General features: G+C 42.9%; 3 protein-coding genes and 1 long non-coding RNA gene across 7 annotated transcripts; 3 read left to right on the top strand and 1 right to left on the bottom strand.

The window, feature by feature from the left end:
- Positions 1–772: 772 nt before the first annotated feature.
- Positions 773–9,547, bottom strand: LOC135626536 (uncharacterized). Of its 2 annotated transcripts, none has more exons than XR_010492360.1 (3): positions 9,259–9,547; positions 2,329–3,056; positions 773–1,927 (listed from the first exon to the last, which is right to left on the bottom strand). It is a non-coding gene; the product is annotated as an uncharacterized LOC135626536 (long non-coding RNA). The 2 variants fall into 2 exon arrangements; XR_010492361.1 differs by having other exon boundaries at positions 773–1,829.
- Positions 1,168–5,402, top strand: LOC135626535 (uncharacterized). Of its 3 annotated transcripts, none has more exons than XM_065131926.1 (7): positions 1,168–1,308; positions 1,552–1,714; positions 2,342–2,556; positions 2,688–2,865; positions 2,939–3,024; positions 3,348–3,439; positions 4,797–5,402. In XM_065131926.1, exons 1-7 carry the CDS (start codon positions 1,292–1,294, stop codon positions 5,078–5,080), a joined length of 1,035 nt encoding a protein of 344 aa, XP_064987998.1. In that variant the 5' UTR covers positions 1,168–1,291; the 3' UTR covers positions 5,081–5,402. The 3 variants fall into 3 exon arrangements, with proteins under 3 accessions (XP_064987998.1, XP_064987997.1, XP_064987999.1); XM_065131925.1 differs by having other exon boundaries at positions 2,679–2,865; XM_065131927.1 differs by lacking the exon at positions 4,797–5,402 and adding an exon at positions 3,926–4,155 and having other exon boundaries at positions 2,679–2,865.
- Positions 9,548–10,141: 594 nt separating the features above from the next.
- LOC103972543 (serine carboxypeptidase-like 35) lies at positions 10,142–12,262 on the top strand. The gene is made up of 8 exons (XM_009386900.3): positions 10,142–10,379; positions 10,448–10,555; positions 10,645–10,833; positions 10,908–10,993; positions 11,160–11,390; positions 11,471–11,616; positions 11,739–11,834; positions 11,923–12,262. The coding sequence occupies exons 1-8, from the start codon at positions 10,166–10,168 to the stop codon at positions 12,215–12,217; spliced, it is 1,365 nt and encodes a 454-aa protein (XP_009385175.2). The 5' UTR covers positions 10,142–10,165; the 3' UTR covers positions 12,218–12,262.
- A 9,008-nt stretch (positions 12,263–21,270) lies between these two features.
- LOC135626530 (UDP-glycosyltransferase 82A1-like) lies at positions 21,271–23,241 on the top strand. Its single transcript, XM_065131915.1, has 2 exons — positions 21,271–22,065; positions 22,155–23,241. Exons 1-2 carry the CDS (start codon positions 21,495–21,497, stop codon positions 23,120–23,122), a joined length of 1,539 nt encoding a protein of 512 aa, XP_064987987.1. The 5' UTR covers positions 21,271–21,494; the 3' UTR covers positions 23,123–23,241.
- Positions 23,242–23,520: the final 279 nt, after the last annotated feature.

Raw genomic sequence — 23,520 nt, 5'->3', positions numbered from 1 at the left:
TCCACTCTCGGCTCGTCTCTGTCGTCTTCACCATTTAAACGCCTCTAATTGAAGTCGAAGGCTAAGGAGTTACGAGAACATGACACGTGGTAAAAGAAAAGTCCTAAAGAAGGTGACACACGATTTGCATTGGATTAGTTGAATAGTAGTCATATGATTATTTACTCCAATTTATTGGATGAACTTTCAAGCATTTATTTACGTACAAGTAATGTCTGATACGTCACCATCGAATCAACATCTTAAATATACTGATCATATCATGATGCAGTCTTATTATACTATCATTTATTTCATCATGTATAAGATGTCGAGTGAAAAGTAAAAGAGAATTTATATATGAAATCGAATGCTAAATCTGTATACAAATCTTCTTTTGGCCCAATCGATTTAATAAGACCTAACTCATCAGGTCTCGTGTTCTTTCTTTCGTCCAATGGACTTGTCGGAATCAATCCCATTTATTTTGCCAATCCAATTATACAAATACCCATCAATCAATCTCATGGGTTACAAAGAAAAATTCAAATGTCCACATTGGGATCACTCATTTATGATGAGCCATCCCTTCACCCTCATTTCTCCTGTGACTTTGCTTTGGTCTTTTGACTTTTGACGCACTCCAAACCCACATCTCCAATTCATACCCATATCGAGATGACTCTCGAGAGAGGAAATTCGAACCGAGTATGTATAGGATTTGACGTCTGTCGAGCATCGAATGATCAAGAAAGTCAGTGAGATGATGATAGACATTTGGGGGAGAGGAGGATATGATAACAGAGAGTATAAGAGGAGATGAGAGTTAAACCATAGTTGGTGTCTCTAATCCACAGAAAGAGGCGAGAGAGTGGAGGTAAGAGAAGTCAGCAAGTGCCAAACCATAGTTACTCCAGAGAGAGAGAGAGAGAGAGACAGGCGACAAGGATGCGGCAGAGGCGAACGAAAACCGATTTGTGTAAAGACACCACGCGGCGAAGCGTCCGCTGGCTGCCAAACACTTCCCGTCTTCCTGTCCTCTCTTCTGCTCTCTCTCTCTGTCTCTCTCTCTTAAAGGACACTCCTTTTATGTTCCATATCCTCTGATTCTTCCACCGCAGAAGCGGCAGAAGACGCAATTTTGCTTGGAAGCCGAAGGGGGATGTTAGCGGGAGCAGAAGAGCTCGAAAAGGGCGAGGCTTTCCCAATGTTCGCGCTTCGCTGACCTCTTCAGGCTCCTCCGAGCGTTCGTGCGTTCAACCCCTCCGCTTCGGTTCCTTCTTTGTGTTCGCCCTGCGTTGGCTCGGGTTGAATGAACCAGATCTCAAGGTAGATAACACTTTAATTCCGTAAAAGGAGTCAACTTTCCATATCGGAATGGTGGGATGAGCATTGAAAGCGAGCGCCGAGGTCACTTGGGATTTGCCCACTCCCACTCCCACCCGCATCCCTACCCCTCTCCGTCGCCTCTCTTCTGCCCTCATCTCAGAGCAGAGCCCTTGTTCTGACCTCGCCCTTCTTCTTCGCCTCGGTTTCTGCTTATTCTCTTCTTCTTGTTTACCTGGAAAAAAGAGATTGGAAGGCAAAGGGAGAGCAACGGTTGCACAGAAGCGACATCGAAGGGAGTAAAAAGGAACATACAGCGATGGCCAACAACTGTCGGCGAGGCCGCTCCAACCTGCAGAGTTTCCTCGACTCCACAACTCCTTCCGTGCCGTGCCACAAGCTTCCCAAGGTCTCTCTTTTTCTTCCTCCTCTCTTTCTTTGACCAGTATTCTTCATACTTTCGCATCGTCTGCTCCTTTCTTTTATTTCGGCGTCTTCACTTCCTTTACTGCTTCCTCTAGTAACTGTTCATATCTATCGAACTTAAGATATCAAAGTACATACGGACGGTGGTGAATGAACTTTGTTGTAAGTGATAGCAGCAGTTCATCTATGCTCACATCTGCTAAATCAAGGATTTAGTTTGAAGGTTAGCTCAACACCTTCTCTGGCCATTTGAATGTGTGAAATCATTAGTACATTTGCAATCAATTTCCAGTCCGGCTATAGAGTAGAGAATTTTATGTACCATCAAGAACATTTTTCAGTTTGAAAGTAATTGATGATGACTGCAGAGAGATTCATGCTCCAATTTACCTTTAATTTTTCTTGCTAGCAAAGTAATTAAATGTATAATTAACTTGAAGACATTTTTCTTGTGAAATCATAAGTTCCGTAGCATTTATGTACACATTCAGAGAGGTTCTTATGTTATCAGTCTCAAAGTAAGAAAACTATCATCTGTTCTTATGATCCGAAATATCTTTCTCTGTTGCAAAAAAAAAGAAAATATATGGTTCTTGCCTGATAATTACAGTCAGGTTGTCGAGCTGTGCAAGAGCAACTGACCGGAAAGGACAGCGTCGAAGAGTTCTTCGTCCTCGGAGACTTGTGGGAGCAGTACTATGAATGGAGCGCCTACGGTGCCAGCGTTCCGGTGTGCCTACACGATGAGACAACGATAATCCAGTATTATGTGCCATACCTATCTGGAGTTCAGATATACACCCACAAAGCTACTGCTGCTTCCAGGTTTCTGATTCATTCTCATCTACTGTAACAGCTATACATTTAGATAATCACATCACAACTTTGAGACCTGCAAATAGAGTTAGATTACATTACATTCTCTATTGCGTTAATAATAATGTCAGGGAGACCAGTGGGAACAAATCTTGTAGTGATAGTGAGTACAAGACGCTGGCTGGTTTGGATGCTGCATCTCAGGGCTTCGACTTAGGTAATGGGAATGAGTGGCGAACTAGCGAGCACGCGAGGCACTTATACTTTGAGTTCTTCGAGAGTTGTTCTCCTTACGGAAGGATACCCCTTCTTGACAAGGTAGGTTGTGTGCTTGAGCTGTTTCTCCATCAAAATATCTGTGATTTCATGCTTCCTTATTTTCGTTTCGTAGGTACTTGAATTAGCTCAGACTTACCCTGGCCTGACTTCTTTTAAGAGTACAGAGCTGTCACCTGCGAGTTGGTTGTCGGTAGCCTGGTATGCCTGACCTCCGTTTTCTTTCTCATCTCCTGTTAGAAAAATACAAGGTTACTCATAATCTTGTAATTTTTTAGCAACAGTTACTAAATCCATAACCAAGATTTGAAAATTGTGATGGCTTCTTCATAAAGGTCGATAACAAAACATGTCTTGGATTTCTAGTCTTTGATTTGGAGATACTTGTCTTTTTTTTTTTCCAACAGCCAAAGCAGAGGACTTTCTTATTGTTTTGTATTTTACTACTATATTTTTCTCAAACCACTAGAGTTAACAATGAAGATTTTTTGTATATAAAATTCAACTTTCCTCTTGTCAAACAGGTATCCTATTTATCATATCCCAACCACACCAAGTGTGAAGGAGCTGTCCGTATGCTTCTTAACCTATCACTCATTGTCTTCGTTGTTTCAAGGTATGTGTTTATGATAGTTTTAGCTCTCTATCCGATGTCCCCAGTTACAATCTTTCATGTCAAATTTAAAATAATTCCAGTGTTTTTAAACCTAGCTACATTTGAAACTTAAAATTTTCAAGTGAATTGATGGTGACCCAAATTTAACTAGACTATTGGACTTTTGGGGAACCAATTAACTAAAATATGAACAAGAAGGTAAGAGTCTGATTGCTTTTTAAGCTGGTTTAAACTTAGAAATGCGGAGGTTGGTTTTGGTTAACTTTCTATCTTGGTCATTCCTGATCACAGCGATAGATGATCAAAGCAAGCCTATATTGTCATATTCTGTTAATATGTCATAAATACATGAGGTATAATCCCCTTCCACCTAAAAAAAGAAAATACAAGAATGCCTACCTACAAAGTTTGATATATTCGTATGATGCATGCTATAAGCATTGGTTCTTGTGATGTTGATACACATGACATGTGCCTTGACTGCAGGAATCTTGCATAAGTGGTGGCACCCTTTTGGAATCTCCACTAGAGCTTTGATACCTTAAATTTGGAATCATGATTTCATCACCTATCTTCTTGAGCGGTATTTTGTATATTAATAAACGTGACACATGTTACAAAATTAGACATCGAAACTTCTCTACTTTGTCATACAAGTTGTTGAATGCAAATAAAATGAAGGGTTAAATAAAAAAAAGGATTATCTATTACTTCCCCTTTTTGAATCTTCCTTTCCTAACACGATGCAAATATCTCATGTTTGATGAAACATACACTCTATGGACGACACATGACAACATATTTATACACTTCATGCATGCTTCAAACCCTAACATTTTGGATCTTGATGCTTCTCAGGATGCAAACATGCAGTGAGATTTCTAATTTCAGTTTTCTTTGATTATTTTTTTTCTTTTTTGAGAAAATTTGAAGGTTTCTTAAGTAAACTTTATAGTAGTTCTGAGCCATCTGTGTCTATTCTAGAATAAACAAGTAATTAGCAATGGTTTATTTAGATGAGTTGTTGTTGCAAATAAACTGGTCCAATCTATGTACCAGTGTGAGTTGCCAATTCTTATAGGCACGCCCTTATCTGTCAAATCCACGGAATAGATACCTTGGAGCCTAGTATTGAAGTAAACTCTAATCTATCTTGAGGTGGACATCGAAAAGGATTATATGATGGTTTACTTCTTCAAAGAAAACTTTTATCATGAATTAGTTAGCTTATGACACAATTGACATGAAATATACTCTTCGAAGTTTTCTTTTATTTCATGTCATAATTGACATGAATATTAAGCTGTTACAATCTATATTTTTTTGACAGTCATCTGTTTCCACAATGCCCTTACAGAATATATAAAGGGGAGCATGGCAAATGATCTGGGCTTTACCAGAGCCGGAAAGAATGGAACAAAATCTGAGAAAAAGAACCACATATCCCTTCCTCCATTTGGTCTAGCGACCTACAAACTTCAAGGGAGTCTTTGGACATCATTTGAATCAGGAGACCACGAAAGAATCAACTCCCTCTTTAGCGCCGCCAACTCATGGCTCAAGCAGCTTAAAGCCCAACACCATGATTTCAACTTTTTTACCACTCACTGCATGAGCATGAGGTGCCTCCCCTGTTGGTAGAACACATTTTTACAGCTTGCTGCAGCAGCTCATGATGGCTCAGAGCTCAGTATCTTAATATGTTGAGGATAATAGAGAGGAGGAATGGAATGGAGGCAAACATAAACTGTTTGACTGTGGTTCCAAAATTTAATCTTTTTGTAAATAGAACTAGCGCTTTTACTTTTATATAAAGTGCATTTTGTGGACTTAAAAAACCATGGCAGAACTTTTTAAGCATGCAAAAGCTTGTTGAATGTGGAACCTTATGTAGAGGCAGAGATGCTATATAGCCTGCTTTCAACTATTTAATCTTTGTTGGGAGGAATTATGTTTTGTTCAATTAATTGTACACCAATCTTATCACTGTAATCTATCATGTTATGTCCTCAAGAACATCCATGTATAATCTTTTTCTACCAGAGACCCTCACCATATCCACTATTAGGTTGGTTCTAAGATCATTTGTCACGATGTGGTCTGATGAGACAACTGATCCATCAACTTATTGAGCCTAAGCCACTAATCCAAAAAGTCTAAACTCAAAGTTCTTATTTCATTCAACTTTTGATATGGACTACTGATATATTATAATCTCAAGTTTATCGGTTGATGTCCTCGTCAAGGATTTGCTTAACCTAGAATCAAATCCTATTAAGGTGCTCATGAGGTTTAACCAGCCTCCATGTCATAACATGCCTATTGATCCAAAATGTATAAACCCAAAGTCCTAATATCATTCAACCTTTAATATGGACTATTGATGTATTATAATTGTTAGTGAGCCTTTACGCCATGGCCGAGGTGTCAGCATGGCTCGGTCTAATCCCGGATACGCAAGGTTGCCCACGCGGATGCTCAAGTGGTGGAAGCGAGCGTCGAGTCGAGTTGAGTTTGAGCCTCGTCTCCCGAGTGCGGTCTTCTCCCTTGGGGAGTGACTTGCTTCTTCGTTGCCAGGCTCCTGTACATAGGCCGAGGTCGGGAGGGAGATTTCCCGACTCGACCCCTTCGAAGGTTAAGTTGGTGCTAGAGGAAGGACCCGATGTCGCACGAGCGCCCCCATCCGAGCAACCCGGGAGAGCGTCCCAGAGAAGAGCCACCCCCGACTCACCCGACCTTCGGGTTTGGAGGGCAACTCCCACTTCCTCCGAGCCTAGAAGGGAATACCTCGACCGCGACCCCGAGCCGCTATTGGCAACTGTTCAATGATCCCGAGACCATCATGGGGCAGCCTGCTGTCTCAGCCGAGGCATTCCTCAACCTCATCCACCAGGTGCAAGCGTTAGTTGGGATAATGCAGACCATCACACCCCTTATACCCCAGCTAGCTCAGCAGACAGTTCTCCCCTCACGATCGTCGCTTGTGATCCAACCTACGCTCATCCCTACACCTCATAATGCCACCCCAGTCGACCAGCCAGCTCTGGCTCCAGATGCCCACCCCCCAACTAGGGAGCAATTGGGACACCCAAGGCCAACGACAGAGCACAACATCTCTGTGCCCAGACACGCTGCCTCGACCTTCTTCGAAGCCAACACCTTATCATCCGACTTGATGGACGACTCATTCCGGGCCCAGTTGCAGTTGGTGAATCAGCACCTGGACGAGGTTCAAAGGGAATTCCATAAATCCAAGAAGGAGCTCGTAGAAAGTACCTCGGTTGGGTCCCCCTTCGCCCAAGAAATTCAGGACAAGTCTATCCCCCTCAACTTTCGCCTCCCGACGTTGGAGGCCTATGATGGTGGCTCTGATCCAACAGAACACGTCTGCACCTTCCGGGCCCAGATGACCCTATACGACAGTACCAGAGTTGTGCACCTCGACCAAACAGTGTCCGAGTTGTGCACCTTGGCTAAACAGCACCCGAGTTGTGCATCTCTGCCAAACAATGTCTGTGTCACGTCTCGGCTAGTCCAATGCCCGAGCTACGCCTCGCGGTCAGTCTAATGTCTGAGTCGCATCTCGACCAATCCAATGTCCGAGCCATGCCTCGTAGCTAATCTAATGTCTGAGTCATGTCTCGGCTAGTCCAATGCTCGAGCCACGCGTCGCGGCCAGTCTAATGCCTGAACCACACCTCGCGGCCAATCCGATGCCCGAGCCACACCTCGCGGCCAATCTAATGTTCGAGTCACGTCTCGACCAATCTAATGCCCGAGCCATGCCTCGCGGCTAGTCCAATGTCCAAGCCACGGCTCGTGGCTAGTCTAATGTCCGAGTCATGTCGTGGCCAATCCAATGCCCAAACCACACGTCGCGATCAGTCCAATGCTCGAACCACGCATCGCGGCCACTCTGATGCCCGAGCTATGGCTTGCGGCCAGTTTGATGTTCGAGTAATGTTGCTCGGCCAAACCTGTGCCTGAGCAGCATTGTTCGGCCAGTCCTAAGCCCGAGTAGTGTTGCTCCACTAGCCCAATGCTTGAGCCACGTCACTCGACCAATCATGTGCCCAAGTAGTGTTGCTGGACCAGTCCAGTACCCAGTGCCCGAGCAGTGTGCTCGACCAAGTCAGTGCCCGAGTAGTATTGCTCGGCTAGTCATGTGCCGGAGCGGTGTTGCTCAGCCAATCCTATAACCGAGTAGTGTTGCTCGGCCAGCCCAGTCCCCGAGTTATGTCACTCAACTAGTCCAGCTTCCGAATAGAAGTTCACGGTCAACCAATGACCGAATCACCAATCCTAGCATGACGGTCGACCCAGCTAGCAAAAGGCACCAAGCCATGCCCCGAGCCCATTCATGAGGAACCCAAGGCATGCCTCTTTTGGGGGAGGGGGGGGGGGGGAGGAACCCGAGCCCATTCATGAGGAACCCCATGGCAACAGTTAGTCTCCACATCAGTGCCAACGCGGAGCCTCAAGGCTAATATGGTGCATTACGTCGACGTGACACCTCGGACTCAGATGGGGCGACCACCTGTTCCCGCGTTGTCCAAGGTCATACGAGATGATGCCGCATAACACAAAGCTGCTTCGGAAAGTTCGGAACGATGCCCCGCGGCATAGATCCGTGCAGGTCGATCGGCGCTCGCACGGGAGGTACAAGCCAGCTGCCTGAGGAGTCGACCGCCATTAACAGATCACGTACGATCGATCCTCGTTCGCAGGTATAAAAGTCGACCCCCTGATCGGCATCAGGGGGAGAACTTTAAGCATTCAACTCCCTCTTACTTCACTTAATACTAACTTAACCTTCAGAGGGATCGAGGTGGGAAATCCTCCTCCTGACCTCGGCCTGTGCACAGGAGCCTGGCGACGAAGAAGTAGGCCACTCGCCAAGGGAGAAGACCGCACTCGGGAGACGAGGCTCACACTCAACCCGACCCGACGCTTGCTTCCACCACCTGAGCATCCGCGTGGGCAACCTTGCACATCCGAGATTGGACCGAACCATGCTGACACCTCGACCATGGCGTAAAGGTTCACTAACAAGAATCTTTCTTAAATTTAGGGCTTGATGTCATTGTCAAGGATTAGCCTAGCCCGGAATTAAATCGTATCATGGTGCTCACGAGGTTTAAGTAGCCTCCCAAGTCATCACGTATCCACTGATTTAAAATGTCTAAACCCAAAGTTCTAGTATCATTCAACTTTTGATATGCACTACCAATGTTTTACAATCTCTCTCACTTTGGGTCTTCACGTCCTCGCGAAGGATCAGACTAACCCAAAATAAAATCCTATCACGGTGCTCATGAGGCTTAACCAGGCGTCATGACATGGCCTCTAACCACATCCAAGGGATCTTGTTTACTAGGTCACTTTTGATTTGTCACGACCTGGGACAATAGGGGTATTACAAGAGTAGTCGAGGGTCTAATTATATATCCAGTTGGTCCAATACGGATTTTATAACTATGGTCTGCATTACGACCTTATGAGGTGATCCAGCCATTATCGGCTTTAAGATTAATGAAGCTTAAATTATCTCACTAGCACTCAAATTTCATCAATTGTGTTAGTGGCATATACCATCTATAAAAGAAGCAAAACTAAAAACAACACCAATGCAGTGCAATTGCAAGATTTATGCAGAATATATAATTCACCACCCAACTATGGCGATTACGATAAGGATCTTATGATCCTTGCGTTCACAAAAACAATTAAAAGAGATCCATAAACAGAAGCAACCAAGAGATAGCTGGTGAAAGAAGATCGAGAGAGCAATAAAAAGATCAGGGATCAAGATAAGGTACCGAGACTATGGAGACGGAATCTGAGCCACCCATGTCGAGAGGTCAGCGATCAGAGGGGATCCGCAGGCACAGGGAGCGGAGGGGGCCTACTCGCCGGACCCGTACTTCTTGCGGAAGTGCTCCCTCACGAACTCGTCGCGGGCGAGGGTGCGGGCCCGCTGGGGACCGACGTTGACGTAGGAGAGGTGAGCTCCGGCGGCGAAGATGGCGACGCCGGCGGCGAAGATGCACACGGCGGCGACTATCTGCTTCGGCGTCAAAGGTGAGTGGCAACCCATCCAACCATCCCCAAACCCCAAGGAACAAAACTTACACGGGCGGTATATAAAGGGTCGATTAGGATCCGACTCGAAGCTTTGCGCTGGACCCGACCCAATTAGAACTTGAAATGGGCCTGATCAATAAGATGCCCATTGATCTGGAACGTTCACTCCGGGTGCGGATCAAATTCGGTCAATTCGAGCTCGGACCGGGTTCAGGACGGGTTCAAATCTGAGATGATTACAACAAAGCTATTAGCTCATGATAAATCATGAATAATACTTAATTCAAGCATACCTTAAGTAGATCAAGCAGACACAGATACTAAAAATATATAATATGTTGTAATCCCTAATCGAAAGATGTTCTATTAAAGGTCATTTTGCTGATAACCAACGTAGCAACAACACCTCCAATGCAAATGGCTGCTTTCAGCAAAGGCATTGCGGCAACACTAAATATAGGGATTTTAGTTTCATCTGTTACATAACGCATGTCGAGAAGAGGCGCCAATACCTGTCATCGGAAATTAGGTTCTCCTGTTGTTTCTTCCACCCTTTATAGATGGAGCGAGCAAGCTTAGACAGCAGGTGGCAAGAATACGGGGGTGTCAATGATGGCATTGTCTTATGTGCTGGTGTTCTTGATGGCAGCTGTGTCGATAGAGGGCACTCGGATGCGAAGACTGCATCCCTCGGGGGAGACTGATTTGGTTGTCGGACTTCCGGGACAGCCGTCGGTAAATTTCAAGCACTATGCTGGCTACGTGAGCGTAAGTGAGCATAGATCTCTGTTTTACTGGTTCTTCGAGGCCATGGAAGCACCCGCCACAAAGCCCTTGGTCTTGTGGCTCAATGGAGGTTAGCAGTCGCCAATTATCTCATATCGGATGAAAGTAATGCCCATCATTACTTACCCAAATTTGCAGGTCCTGGATGCTCATCTGTTGCTGGTGGAGCTATCAGTGAGGTTGGTCCCTTCCTCGTCACAGATGAGGGCTCTGGCCTCAGGTTCAACCCGTACGCATGGAACAAAGGCAAGCGTGATACTGTAATCGTACCTTCTTTTCATGATACACATGTTCTGCACTGCAGCTCGAGTTATCTTTCATCCTTACCGTTGCAGTCGCCAATCTCCTGTTCCTGGATTCTCCGGTAGGAGTGGGATTCTCCTACTCCGATAGCTCATCGGATGCAAAGAACCTGAACGATCAGATAACCGCAGAAGACACACATGCTTTCCTCATTTACTGGTTTCTCAAGCATCCCGACTTCAAGTCTCAGGAGTTGTACCTCGTCGGAGAAAGCTATGCTGGTACATCAAACAACACAATAGCTGTTTTCAGTAAAGATAAGTGATCGAATATTGTTCTGGATAATCATTTACAGGGCATTATGCACCACAACTAGCAGAGGTCATTGATGAAAGAAACAAAGGAGCCAAGGACTCGTACATTAATCTTAAAGGCCTTATGGTAAGACATCAAATTTCAGTTATAGTGCTTTCTATATTCGACTAGCTTGCAGATTTCTGGCAGTCGAAAAGCAGATGTGCAGATAACCATGTCAATCAAGAACTGCAGAAAAATTAGCATGTTTAACCATGTCAATCTTGTTCCCTTTCCGTCTGTGATCTTGTAGATTGGCAATCCATTGATTGATGTCGAAGAAGAGCTAAGAATTGCAACCATAGACTTTGCTTGGAAAAATGGATATATATCAGACAATTTGTACCAGGCTGCAACCACTGCATGCACACCAGTACCAGGCAGCAACTGCCCTGAGTTGGTATATGAGGTCGAAGATAGCTTCTCGGATATTATGTTTGGCATCTATTCCCCGACATGCTCCAAGTTCAACACCATTAAGAACGTATGTTTTTCCCTTGCTCCACTGGATACTGCCAGTATATTTAGGCGATGAGTAACACGACATTATGGTTTGGGATTCAGGAGATAGGAAGCGGACTGGCGACGGAGGCAACTGGGTATGATCCATGCTCGACTGACAATGCAGAGGTGTATCTTAGCCGGGAGGATGTGCAGAGAGCTCTACATGCCAACCTCACTCGTCTACCCTATCCATACTCCTTTTGCAGGTTCAATCATTTCATTTCATGCTTCTTCAAGATTCATTTTTCGTTCTGCTCCTACAATTTGCAAGGAGAAAAACCTATTAATTCTTGACACAGATATAAGATTTCTACTTTGGTTGGTGCAGCATGGACGTACATAATGCTTACAACCAGACGGTGCCGACAGTTCTTCCGTTGCTTCGTAAGTTGATAGATGCAGGCTACCGCATGTGGATCTATAGGTATTGACTTCAAACCCACCGCCGCCTCCATCTTGTAAATGAACCTCTTACAAAATGCTGAAAGCTGTGATCGTGCAACATGGGACAGCGGTGACACCGATGGACGTGTGACGATTCCGGTGATGAGGCGGAGCATCAACAAGATGAATCTCTCCGAGAAGGCGTGGGACAAGTGGGGTGGCTGGAAGAAGTGGTACTATGAGGCTCAGGTGGCCGGGTGGATGGTGGAGTACACGGAGGGGTTGACGTTCATCACTGTCCGAGGGGCCGGGCACATGGTGCCGGCTTTCTCTCCTGGCCGCGGACTCGCTCTCATCTCCAACTTCTTGAAGGGGGAGCCTATGCCCTTCAAAGATACCCAAAGCAAAGACACAATGCACTGAAATCCTGTGTCTCCGTCGACGATAAACCAAGACGAGATTGTAGAAATATTCGGCGTGATAGTAGCAATGTAGTGTCCTTCGTTCAGACATTCGAATGGTGCAAAGTACAGAAGAACAGCGGTTCAAGCTCTTTCCGCTCCGTTCCTTGCAGAACTTGTCTCACTTCTTTGATCTCCTTTCTACCAGCCTAAAAATTTAAAGCAAAGATCGGATGAACAGATCAATTAGCATAAAAACAAAAAAATAACAAGGGTGCCCAACTTCATGACAATTCAGAATTGGCAGTGCAGATCGTTTCAGATCGTTTAGCATCACCACAAGAAGGATGCGAAAGAAAATGTGATACATATGCTGCCAACATAATGTTACCGACTTAGCTGGTTTTACCTAAGTCATGCAGCACCCTTATGTGTCCGTCCGTAAATGTCAATCTCCTATGGTCCTTTAGGACCTACAAAAGATAAAATGGGTTAAAAAGAACACCTCACTCGGGATCCACAAACAAACATTCTAGGAAATACTTTATAGACAATGCAAATTACAAATAGACTTTTTAAGCTCTTAACAGTTACACAACGAAGGGTCAAAATGATCCACTACAGATCGAAAATCTCTGACAAATGTCCACATGACACAATCTTTATTTACAAGCCTAAAGCGGCTATCAAACCCAACTAAAATGAGACTATTAAGCCTTCGACCGTCCCTCTACATGCTGTGCAAAACATAAACATACCAAAAGATACGGACATACATAAGCATTACATCAAACATCCTGTTTAGAAGTTTATCCGTGATAAATCCGGGTTTAGGTTTCTATGAAAAGTCGAAACATATACATGACATGGATGCCTAACAATATTGTAAACAATAACAGATGTGAAATCAAAAGAGAGATACAGATGCATTCATTATGAGACACGTCCGATCTGTGAATATGCTTGTTGTTATGTTGACTGATGGAATCAAGCGTTCCTGAATGGCACATCAAACTGCAACTATCACAATTTTACTTGCAGTTCTTTTGTCTTCATTGAATCTTTCATTGGGTAATATATTTCAATTTTTGGTTCATAACATAATCTTATGTGCGAAACATATAATTTACTACTACTCTTGAAAGAGCATTGAGATATTCTTTTATAAAAATACTCTCCGGATGTGGAAGATAATAAAGGTAAATTGTTTAAGCAAGCAATCATCATTAATACTCATTATTATGTTATATGAAACTAATTATCTATGAATTTTAGAAGTGACTCCCCTGATTCATCACTCCCATGAGAAAGTAAGAAATATAGTCCTTCATAATTTACAGTCAATCGTCCCACTTTTATCGAACACTTTAAGAGGTGTTTCTCTATACCAAGTTATACTCCCTTTTGCAATGAGGAGGCTTTGCCGACGAGTACAATTGACGGGGATTAGGGTTACACTCAGTGTAGTATGATCAAGTCCCCCTTTTGATGACATTTTTTGAACTGACTCAATCAGAGCGTCTTATGTAAACTTCCATCATCGAATAATTATAATTACTTAGGAATGAGAAACAATATGTGAGTAGAATCAAGAATGAGCAAGAAGATCATTACTATTTCTAGAGAGGGATAAGGTCGGGCCTCTTCTTTCGAGGGAGAGGATGCTCGCCCTAAAGGTATAGGTGACATCGTGTGAATCGTCACACCCTCCCGTCGGTGACTCTAATTTCTTTTGCTTTTTAACACCCTCAAATATACTTTTTTTACATTTAGCCCCTTACCTTCATTGTATTTTCATATTAAAACCTAATAATCTACATGGATTCTATCTATTTATACTTTTAATATCTATTTTTCTACCTCTTCTTATTGTCAATATTAATATATTTTATTTTATTTTATTTTTTTATTATTTATAGTAATAGTATATGTCTAAAGCTAATTATATATTACTCCATATAGTTAGCTAGTTTTAGCATTTCGGTCCCTACATTTTAAAATATTATATTAACATTTTTATAGTTACAAAAGTAAAACATCTAAATCTGATTTATCCTAATGATGCTAGTTTTACCGATAGAAACATGAAAACAAAAGGTAAAATGATAATTTTAATGTTCGAAGGCGGATGACCTCGATGGTGGTGAATATTACCATTATAGGCATCAACTAGCATTGCAAGCATCAACACCGACATAGTTGCCTAACTACCTTCGACAACGATAAAGTTCGCTCTCACCGTAACGTCACCCGCCTTCACGAGGAATGTCACCGACCTTATTATTGCTCGCCCCATATCACTTTACATTTGCATTGATGCTAACACAATTATCAATTATCTGAATATAGACTCGTAAACCTTTCTTTTGATAGATTATTCGAAGAATGTAGAGTAAATTTGTCTATCTAAACTTCTATTTCAAATGACCCTATAGATTCTATAAAATAGGGATCGAAATTTCTAATTTTTGATATTAAATTACTTATAAGTCTCTGTTGGAAATTTTGATTTATGCAAAATTCACTTTGTTGGAAATTAGACTCATAGATTTTTCTTTCAATATCTAGATTGAAATATTTGGTGTAAAAGTATCTATCCAGTTGTTTATTGAATCTGACCATATAAATTCTATAAAATAGATATTTTGTTCTCTAACCTTTGGTTACCAAATCATTTGTAACCCTTTATTAGAAACTTCGATTCATATTAAACTTATTTTATCTGAAAGTATATTAAAATATCTTTCTAATAACATATTCTTTGAGTAAATTAGATTATAATTGATAATTTAAATTATTTATTCAATGTATCTCTCAAATTCGGTTAGAATTAAGCTTTGGTCGATTTCGCTTATTCTTATTTCATCTCTCCGAAAATTGATTTCATCTGGCATTCTTTCTTCATTTATATTTTATATTAATACTTTAAATTCTTATATACTCTTATTTTTAAATTATTTATATACTTAAAATCTATTATGTAAAATTTATATCATATCGCATTGCTTCGTATGGGCACATCTATATTGCATTGTTCCGTATGTGCTTCTGATATGTGCCAAAATCCTCGTATAATCTTATTTTTCTTTTCTTTTAAATTTTAATATATTTGAAAAAGATTATATTTGTATTGTATTGGATCCTAAAGGCACATGTACGTTTTGTTATTCCGTATGTGTTTCTAATATGTGCCAATTTTATTGTTTACGATGTCCTTTTATACTTAGGTGTTTGTGAGGTAATGTGAATCTTTACTAGAAATAACAAAGGGAGTTATGCTAGAGCCCGCGATGCTCTGCCAGCCTCCTTTGACTTTACTAAAACGTAAGTGGATGGAGCTCCCAAACATGGGAGACTTATGTTTGGTAGTCATCTAGAAATGAATGGACCATATTATGTATGATCCTACTTCACTTTATATGTATTTGATATAATATCCAGAGCTTTGGTTATGTACTTATGTATATTTGATATGATATCCAAAGTTTTGGTTATATGTTTCTATATGTGCTTTGGATAAGAATAAAATGAATACAATATCAAATACGACGTTTGAGTTTCTGTTTCGTATTTGTTCTTTGATATGCTCTAAAATATTTCTTATGTCATTTATGTTGAATCTCGTATTTTGATGATGAAACTACTTGATATATGTTTATGATTTAATCTACGTTTTGAGTGACGCGGGGTGCTTCGATAAGGATGAGACAATTAAAGCAGGAACATCATGTTGTGCCGGAGGAACATGTCAGAAGATTGGACGTCGGGCCGGTGGATCGGTCGACGTATCGACAGAAGGCTTCGGGCCGTGGACTCGGGCATCGGGCCAAGAAGAGCGGGTATTGTGCCAAGGATATCGGAGTTGCGGAGTCAACTGGCCGATTGGGCAATAAGCTGCAGGAAAGGACGATGCGCCGAAGAATCGGACGAAGCGTCGAGGGACCAATGACATGCAAGACAACTTGGTTAATTGCTTAGGATTAATTGTCTCGATCAAAGTTTTTGTTTTGAGTGTGCAGGATTGACTACGATGAAAGTAAGAAATGCAGCAGGAGTTGCGCGGGAGTCATGACAATGATCACGTTGGGAGTTCGAGAGCTCGACGGAAGTTCGGACAGTCGTCGGAGGTTCTGCGGGAACAAATCCGAGAAGTCCAGAAGCTTGGCAAAGGAGATCGTCGGAACTTGCCAAGTGGATCGTCGCAGTCCACGAGTTTGCCGGAAGTCCGTAGGAGAATCACCGAGGGTTCATCGGATGATCGACGGAAGTTCGCCGGAAACTCGCCGGAAGAAGCGAGTGACGCACCAAAGCAAGCTGCAGAATATGTCTTAGGAAATAATCGTAGTTAGCACTTTGATTAAGTTAAAAATGGGAGGTGATCCCATTAGCTTAATCTTGGGGCAATTGGGCCCCTGAAGAACTCAAATTGGGTCGAATGGTTCAACCCATTCGGACCCAGGTTGCTGTGGGAGGTGCAACCGCCCAGGCAGGGAGGTAGCACCGCCCAGGCTATGTCTCCCAGCGAGACTGGGCGGTGCAACCGCCCCAGCCAAGAGGTGCAACCGCCCAGGGCTCAGTCTCCGAGCGAGACTGGGCGGTGCAACCTCCTCTGTCAGGAGGTAGCACCGCCAGAGCTCAAGTTTCGAGCTCTGCCAGGCGGTGCAACCTCTCCAGTCAGGCGGTGCAACCGCCTGAGCTCAGTCTTCGAGCTCTGGCAGAGAGGTGCAACCGCCCCTGACAGAGGTAGCACAGCCTAGAGGCTCAGTCTTCGAGCTCTGCCAGGCGGTGCAACCTCCCCAGTCAGGAGGTGCAACCGCCTGATCCCGGAATTCCGGGATTTGATCGTTTTGAGCTCCAAATTTGAACTGGGTTGGGGCCTATAAATACCCCACCCATTCAGCACTGAAAAGATACAGAACTACACCGAATTCTTGATCTTTTCTGTGATTCTAAGAGCTCAAATTTGTGTTAAGTCCAAAAGTTCTCCTCTTTCTGTTCTTCAAGTCTTGAGTTGTAAAGAGAGGAGAGAAAGGTTCTGTAAGGGTTGTCTCCTGAGCCCGTCAAAAGGAGTGAAACTGTAAAAGGGCAGTTGGCCTTCGCCTATTGAAGGAAGGCCTCTAGTTGACGTCGGTGACCTCGTCGGTAGAGGAAGCCAAAAGTGGAGTAGGTCAAGACTGACCGAACCACTCTAAATCTCTGGTTTGCTTTCATTTTGAGCACTTTATCATTACTGCAAACCTCCTACATAGCTACTGCTCTCTGCGCTTTTACGAACAAGTTTCTAAGTTATGTTCTTTCCAAATCTGCATTCAGACGTAAATCGGTGTTTTCGTACAATCTCTACATTGCGGTTTACACTTACGTTTCGATTCTATTTATAACTGTAAACTGTCTTCTGCGCTTTTACGAACGAGTTTCTTTGCAGTTTACGTTTACGTCTTGATTCTGTTTATAACTGCAAACTGATTTCTGCGCTTTTACGAACGAGTTTCTCTGCAGTTTACGTTTACATTCCATTTATAACTGCAAACTGACTTCTGCGCTTTTACGAACGAGTGTCTAAGTTCAAATCTTTCCGAATCTAGGTTTTGACGTAAAACTGTGTTTAGACGCAATCTGCGCTTAAGACGCAAACTGCGCTTAAACGCAATCTGCGCTTAGACGCAATCTGAGCTTCGACGCAATCTGCGCTTAGACGCAAACTACACAAACTGCGCTTAGACGCAATCTGTATTTAGACGCAAACTGCATTTAGACACAAACTGCATTTAGACGCAAACTGCGTAAACTGCGCTTAGATGCAAACTGTGTTTAGACGTAAACTGTACTCAATCATAAGTAATCTTAGAATCGGCTTTTGCATCAAAATAGTTTCTATCAAACAAACACAGCTTTCGTTTTTAATCGCTGAAAGATTTCCGCTGCACTAATTCACCCCCCCCCTCTTAGTGCTCTCGATCCTAACAATTTATATATTTTAAAATATTTAATTTATTATTGATATGCTCCAAAACATTTCATACACCCTTAATATGCTCTAAAATGTTTCATATGCCGTTGATATACTCTGCAACATTTTATACGCCATTGATATACTCTGAAATGTTTCATATACCTTTGATATATTCCAAAACATTTCATTCGTCATTGATATTCTTCAATTACTCTTTACTCTATTCGTTTCGTTATTAACCAAATATGTTTTGAATGAAATGACATTTGTGATTTTGTATGTGATGAAATAATATTTATGAATTCTTGTATTTTACCTTGCATTTCGATACTATGCTTGTTTGAAACGGCTCCTTTTGCTGTTGACATATTTGTCATTTGCTGAGCTTTTTAGCTCACTCCGTTGTTATATAAATCTTTTAGATTAGCTTATCACTTATCGAAAAGTTAGCATTAGACTTGGAGAACTATTCATAACTGTGGGCAAGTCTTGTTGGTCGTTATGTTATTATTGTATAAGTGTGTTTTGTATGTAATGAAATGTTGTCGACAGATTTGAATTGATATAACGTATAAAAGTTTTAAAACACCTTTCACGTTTAGAATTTTGAAAAGTTAAGTTTAATTTGTATAATGATATGAGCTAATGAAAAACGTTCGTTTTGTGATTATATAGACTCACACACTCATGGATTTATGATGTGCTTATTGTTTTATTGAGTTTGTTTCAGATTTTATGAATCATTGAGTGATGTAGTATATGATTATAAATTACATAGGTTTTGGTGGATGTGAATTTTTGACTGAATATTTTTTAGTATCCTCAAACGTTAGTTTGGATCTGGATGATTGTTGATGAAACTTTAATACTATCGATTTAAGACCTCTTGAATGTGATAATTCGGGGGGTCATGACAGTGGCCGTCATGGTATTTATAACAAAGATGGTGGCCACCTCGTCACTGACCCGTTCGGCAGATCCTAACCTCAACCCGAAATTGGGATCTATCTCTTTTTTTTCTATTTTTCTATCTCTTCTTATTGTCAATATTAATATACTTATTTTTATTTTAAATATATTTTTTATTTTATTATTATTTATAGTAATAGTATATGTCCATTATCTCAATTACAATCATGGAATCTACCATGATTGCATATTGATGTCAGTTAATCTTCATGTTTAATATTCTTTCAAGGAGAATCCAAATGTGACAATGACCAAAGTTTCATGACTCACATGTTGACACAATTGAAAAGTCAAACAAAAATAAAGAAAAAAAGATATGTTGGATGCAAATGATTATTCCATTAGATATTAAGAATGTTGAGATGCAATGTGATTCAGTGGTATGATTATGAGTCTGTGTGCTGCCATGGATGGAATCATTGTTGAACAGTGATAACATGTGCACATGAAGCCACCAGTTGACAAAACAAAACAAAAAAAAAAAAGCACAAAACCCAAAGCATAGTAAAAAATTAATTTTTTTTCCTTCTTGAAAGGCTGCTCAACTTCTTCAAACAATGAAATTATTGCCTCAATTGGCTGTCTTCAAAAAGGGAGCAGCAAATGGTTGTGATCTTGGAAGAATATATATAAATAATTGGAAATCATAATGGCTGGCATATCTTTTGTTTATATAAAATTAAATCAAGAGTCCATCTAAAAAGCTTGTTATCAATTGATTAAAAAATCCTAGGTTTTGATCTTAGAAAAAAATTGTTAGCATTTGAATATAGTTTGAATGAATGATTAGTAATCATCCAATCAAAAGTTGTATTAGAATTTGATCTCAAGTTATTGATATTAATTAATCATAATCTTTAATAACTAACTTGTTGGCACCTTTAAAATAGAATTAATCAAAAAATTCATTATCAACCTTTATTTTTTTATTTTTAATTAAAAAAATGTTTGACACTGACTTGTTAACTTTGTAAACTCAAATTACTGATTTAAAATTAAAGTTAATTATAATATACTGATCAAATCATATATTTTTGATTTTTTCTTATTCAAACTTCGGGCTTGGATATCAATTGTGAATAATCAAACTATTAACTTTGAGTTGCATTTAAAATATTTAGACTAAAGTTAATAGTAATACATCAGACTCTTATAAGTCAATCTTTTTTTTATACAATCAATCTCTACTCGTTCCCCCCAACAAAAAAGAAAAAAAAAATATTTTGAAGATAATATCCATGAAAAATATTAGACCAAGTTAACCAATATAGAACGAAGTTGCCAAGAACTAATCTCCGACCTCCACCTAAAGCTTCAAAGCTTCATCATCCACTTCTTTGAGACACATTGTTGCCATTGAAGAGAAAAGAAGCAAGTTTCACATTTGCAGGCCTCACTGGTGCCAACTTGCCTACCACCACCACCTGCTACATTTCAAGTACTGACATCTTCCCAGAATGAGTTCATCATCATCAACCACTAAAACCCATCAATTCCACAACTCATGGCTCTGTTCGACAGTTTCTGCTTGCAAAAAAGATCATACGCCTACCTCTGATACCCATCAAGTACTGTTCACACTCAAAAGCTGGGAAAAGAGAGAGAGAGAGAGAGAGAGAGAGAGAGAGAGAGAAGCGAAAAAGGAAAGGCAAGAACTTTGCCACCAAAAAGCTATGAACCAGATTGCTTTTGATCGTAAAGAGAGGCCACACACTCTGTTTGACCTGCTGTTGCACCTCCTTTCCTCACCCCAGTGGTGCAGGTGACTCGAACATGTGCAACACGCATGGACCTCCATGGAAGCTCCTCAGCCACACTATTGCAGGAACTCACCTTTGTTTGGGACAGGTCTCTTTCAGGGAGGAGTGGGGACGCTTCACCTCGTCTTATCTCCTTCGGAAGAACGGCGAAATGGATGATGATGGCAAGCTCGACAAGAACTTGCACATGCTGAATTCTCTGCGCCACCTCCGGAACAGAGAACAATATTCATGCCACCAATTGACTTCGATATCATAAATCAGCTGGTACGACACTGCCCCATCGTATTATAATACATGTATGTAAACACATACCTATATATATATAGCTGCAATCGTACTCATGATTTGTCATCTGTACAGAAGAAATCAAAGTCAATCGATGCGTGCATGTATCAGAGTTGCAGGAATACTCGTTCTCTGCCTTAGGAGGGAAGTTGTTTGGGGATTTGAGCATGCTTGCCATATCATGAGGCAATGTGCTGCCGACTTAGGTATCAGCACAAAAGAAATGGAAGTCAAATCAGCAAAGTCGTGTCCGATATGGAGCCACAGTAGCTCGGAATGCTTCTTCATGGCTTTTAGCTGCACATAGAATAAGGAAGTAGAACGCTGTGATGTGGTATTGTCGTCATCTGCAAGGAACAAACCGGGTGTCGAACACCGCTCCTGCAATTATAAATGAGAGCGAGCGCAACGGGGAAGAAGGCAACAGAAGCGAGGAGTGGGGGATGCGGCCGAGGGTTGTGCTCGTTCCCTTCCCGGCTCAGGGGCATGTGTCTCCCATGCTGGACCTCGCCCGGGTCCTCCATGCACGTGGATTCGAGGTGACGGTGGCCGCCCCGGACTTCATCCACCGGCGTCTCGCGGGCCGGGCCGATGATGGGATCCGGTTCGCTTCTGTTTCCAGTGGCCTCATGGCGGACGACGGCGCGGCGCCTCCGGACTTCGCGGCCATCGAGCAGGCCATGGAGAGCCACATGCCCGCGCATCTCGAGCGCCTGCTGTCGCCGCCGGACGCTGAGGCCATCGCTTGCGTGGTGGTGGACCTGGTGGCCTCGTGGGCGATTCCGGTCGCGCGGCGGTGCGGCCTCCCGGTCGCCGGGTTCTGGACGGCGATGCTGGCCACCTACCGCGTCATCTCCGCCATTCCGGAGCTCATTCGCAGGGGTTTCATCTCTGAATTCGGTACGACCACTACGTTCTCCTGCGTAATGATACTGTGGTTACGATGTCGACCATGCACTAATGCTCGTCTTCTTTGCCGTTGATGGTAGGTAGTCCGCTGTCGCATCAGCCTCCGTGCCAACATGACGGGCAAGAGCAGGCGGCGCAAGAGCTGACGTTGGAAGGGCAGGCGAAGCTTAGCGCGAGCGACCTGCCATGGCTGGTGGGCAATCCTGCTTCCCAGAGGTCAAGATTCGCCTTCTGGCTTCGAGTCATCGAGCGAGCTAAATCTGTCCGATGGCTGTTGGTCAACTCCTTCCCCGAGGAAGGCGGTCGCCGTGGAGACCATCATCCCCCGCTTCCAAGCTCGCAACCGCAAGAACACGACGCGCCGCGGACGCTCCCCGTCGGTCCACTGGAAGCACACGGCGGCGACGAGAAGACGCGCGGCAACTCCCGGTGCAACCTGAGCATGTGGGACGAAGACCAGAGCTGCCTGGAGTGGCTGGAGAAGCACCCGCCGAACTCGGTCGTGTACGCGTCCTTCGGGAGCTGGGTGGCGCCGATCTCGCCGGAGAAGATCGCGGAGTTCGCGCTGGGGCTGGAGGCTGCGGCGCAGCCGTTCCTGTGGGTGCTCAAGGACGAGAAGCCATGGCGGGCCGGTCTCCCCCGCGGGTTCCTGGATCGAGTCGCGGGCTACGGCAAGGTGGTGGCGTGGGCGCCGCAGGAGGAGGTGCTGAGGAGCCCCGCCATCGGATGCTACCTCACGCACTGCGGGTGGAACTCGACGTTGGAGGCCATACGACACGAGAAGAGGCTGTTGTGCTACCCCATCGCCGGCGACCAGTTCGTGAATGCCGTCTACATCGTGAAGGTGTGGGGAATAGGGATCAAACTTGATGGCTGTAATCGACATGCCATAGAGAATGGCATCGGGAGGATCATGACAGGTGACGAGGGAGCAAAGGCACAAGCAAGTGTGCTGCAGCTGAAGAAGAGAGTTATGGGGGAGGAAGGGAGCTCTGCAGCCGTTGCAAGCCTCCAATGCTTTATAGATACGATCAAGAAAAGCATGTAATAATTGGATCAGCTTGTTGATATCAACTGTGTACTGCTCTTGCTTTCACCGGGTCAAATTGCACCAGGTTTTGCTGCAGCCACAAGCTCATCAATCGAACATTGTTTGATTCATCATCATCATCATCTTCTTCTTCTTCTTCTCTCTCTCTCTCTCAAGATTTGAGCTGCAAAGTGAAAAGTGAAGTTCAAGACTATCTGGTCAACGACAACACCAATGTGGGGAGTAAGTTCTCCTCCAAAATATAATAAGAAGATTGCATAATTTTATGAGACTAGATTTGGTAGATGCATATGTTGATTGATATATATGATGCATACTTTCTTCTAAACATCAATGTATATGTTGATTGGATTTCAGCAAAACTAGAGTTTCAAGTCCAGAGGTCATGCATGAAA

The sequence above is a fragment of the Musa acuminata genome, chromosome BXJ2-11 (assembly GCF_036884655.1).
Source record: "Musa acuminata AAA Group cultivar baxijiao chromosome BXJ2-11, Cavendish_Baxijiao_AAA, whole genome shotgun sequence".
Lineage (NCBI taxonomy): Eukaryota > Viridiplantae > Streptophyta > Magnoliopsida > Zingiberales > Musaceae > Musa > Musa acuminata.
The sequence above is the reverse complement of the archived record's forward strand: the minus strand, read 5'-3'. Positions and strand labels throughout refer to the sequence as shown.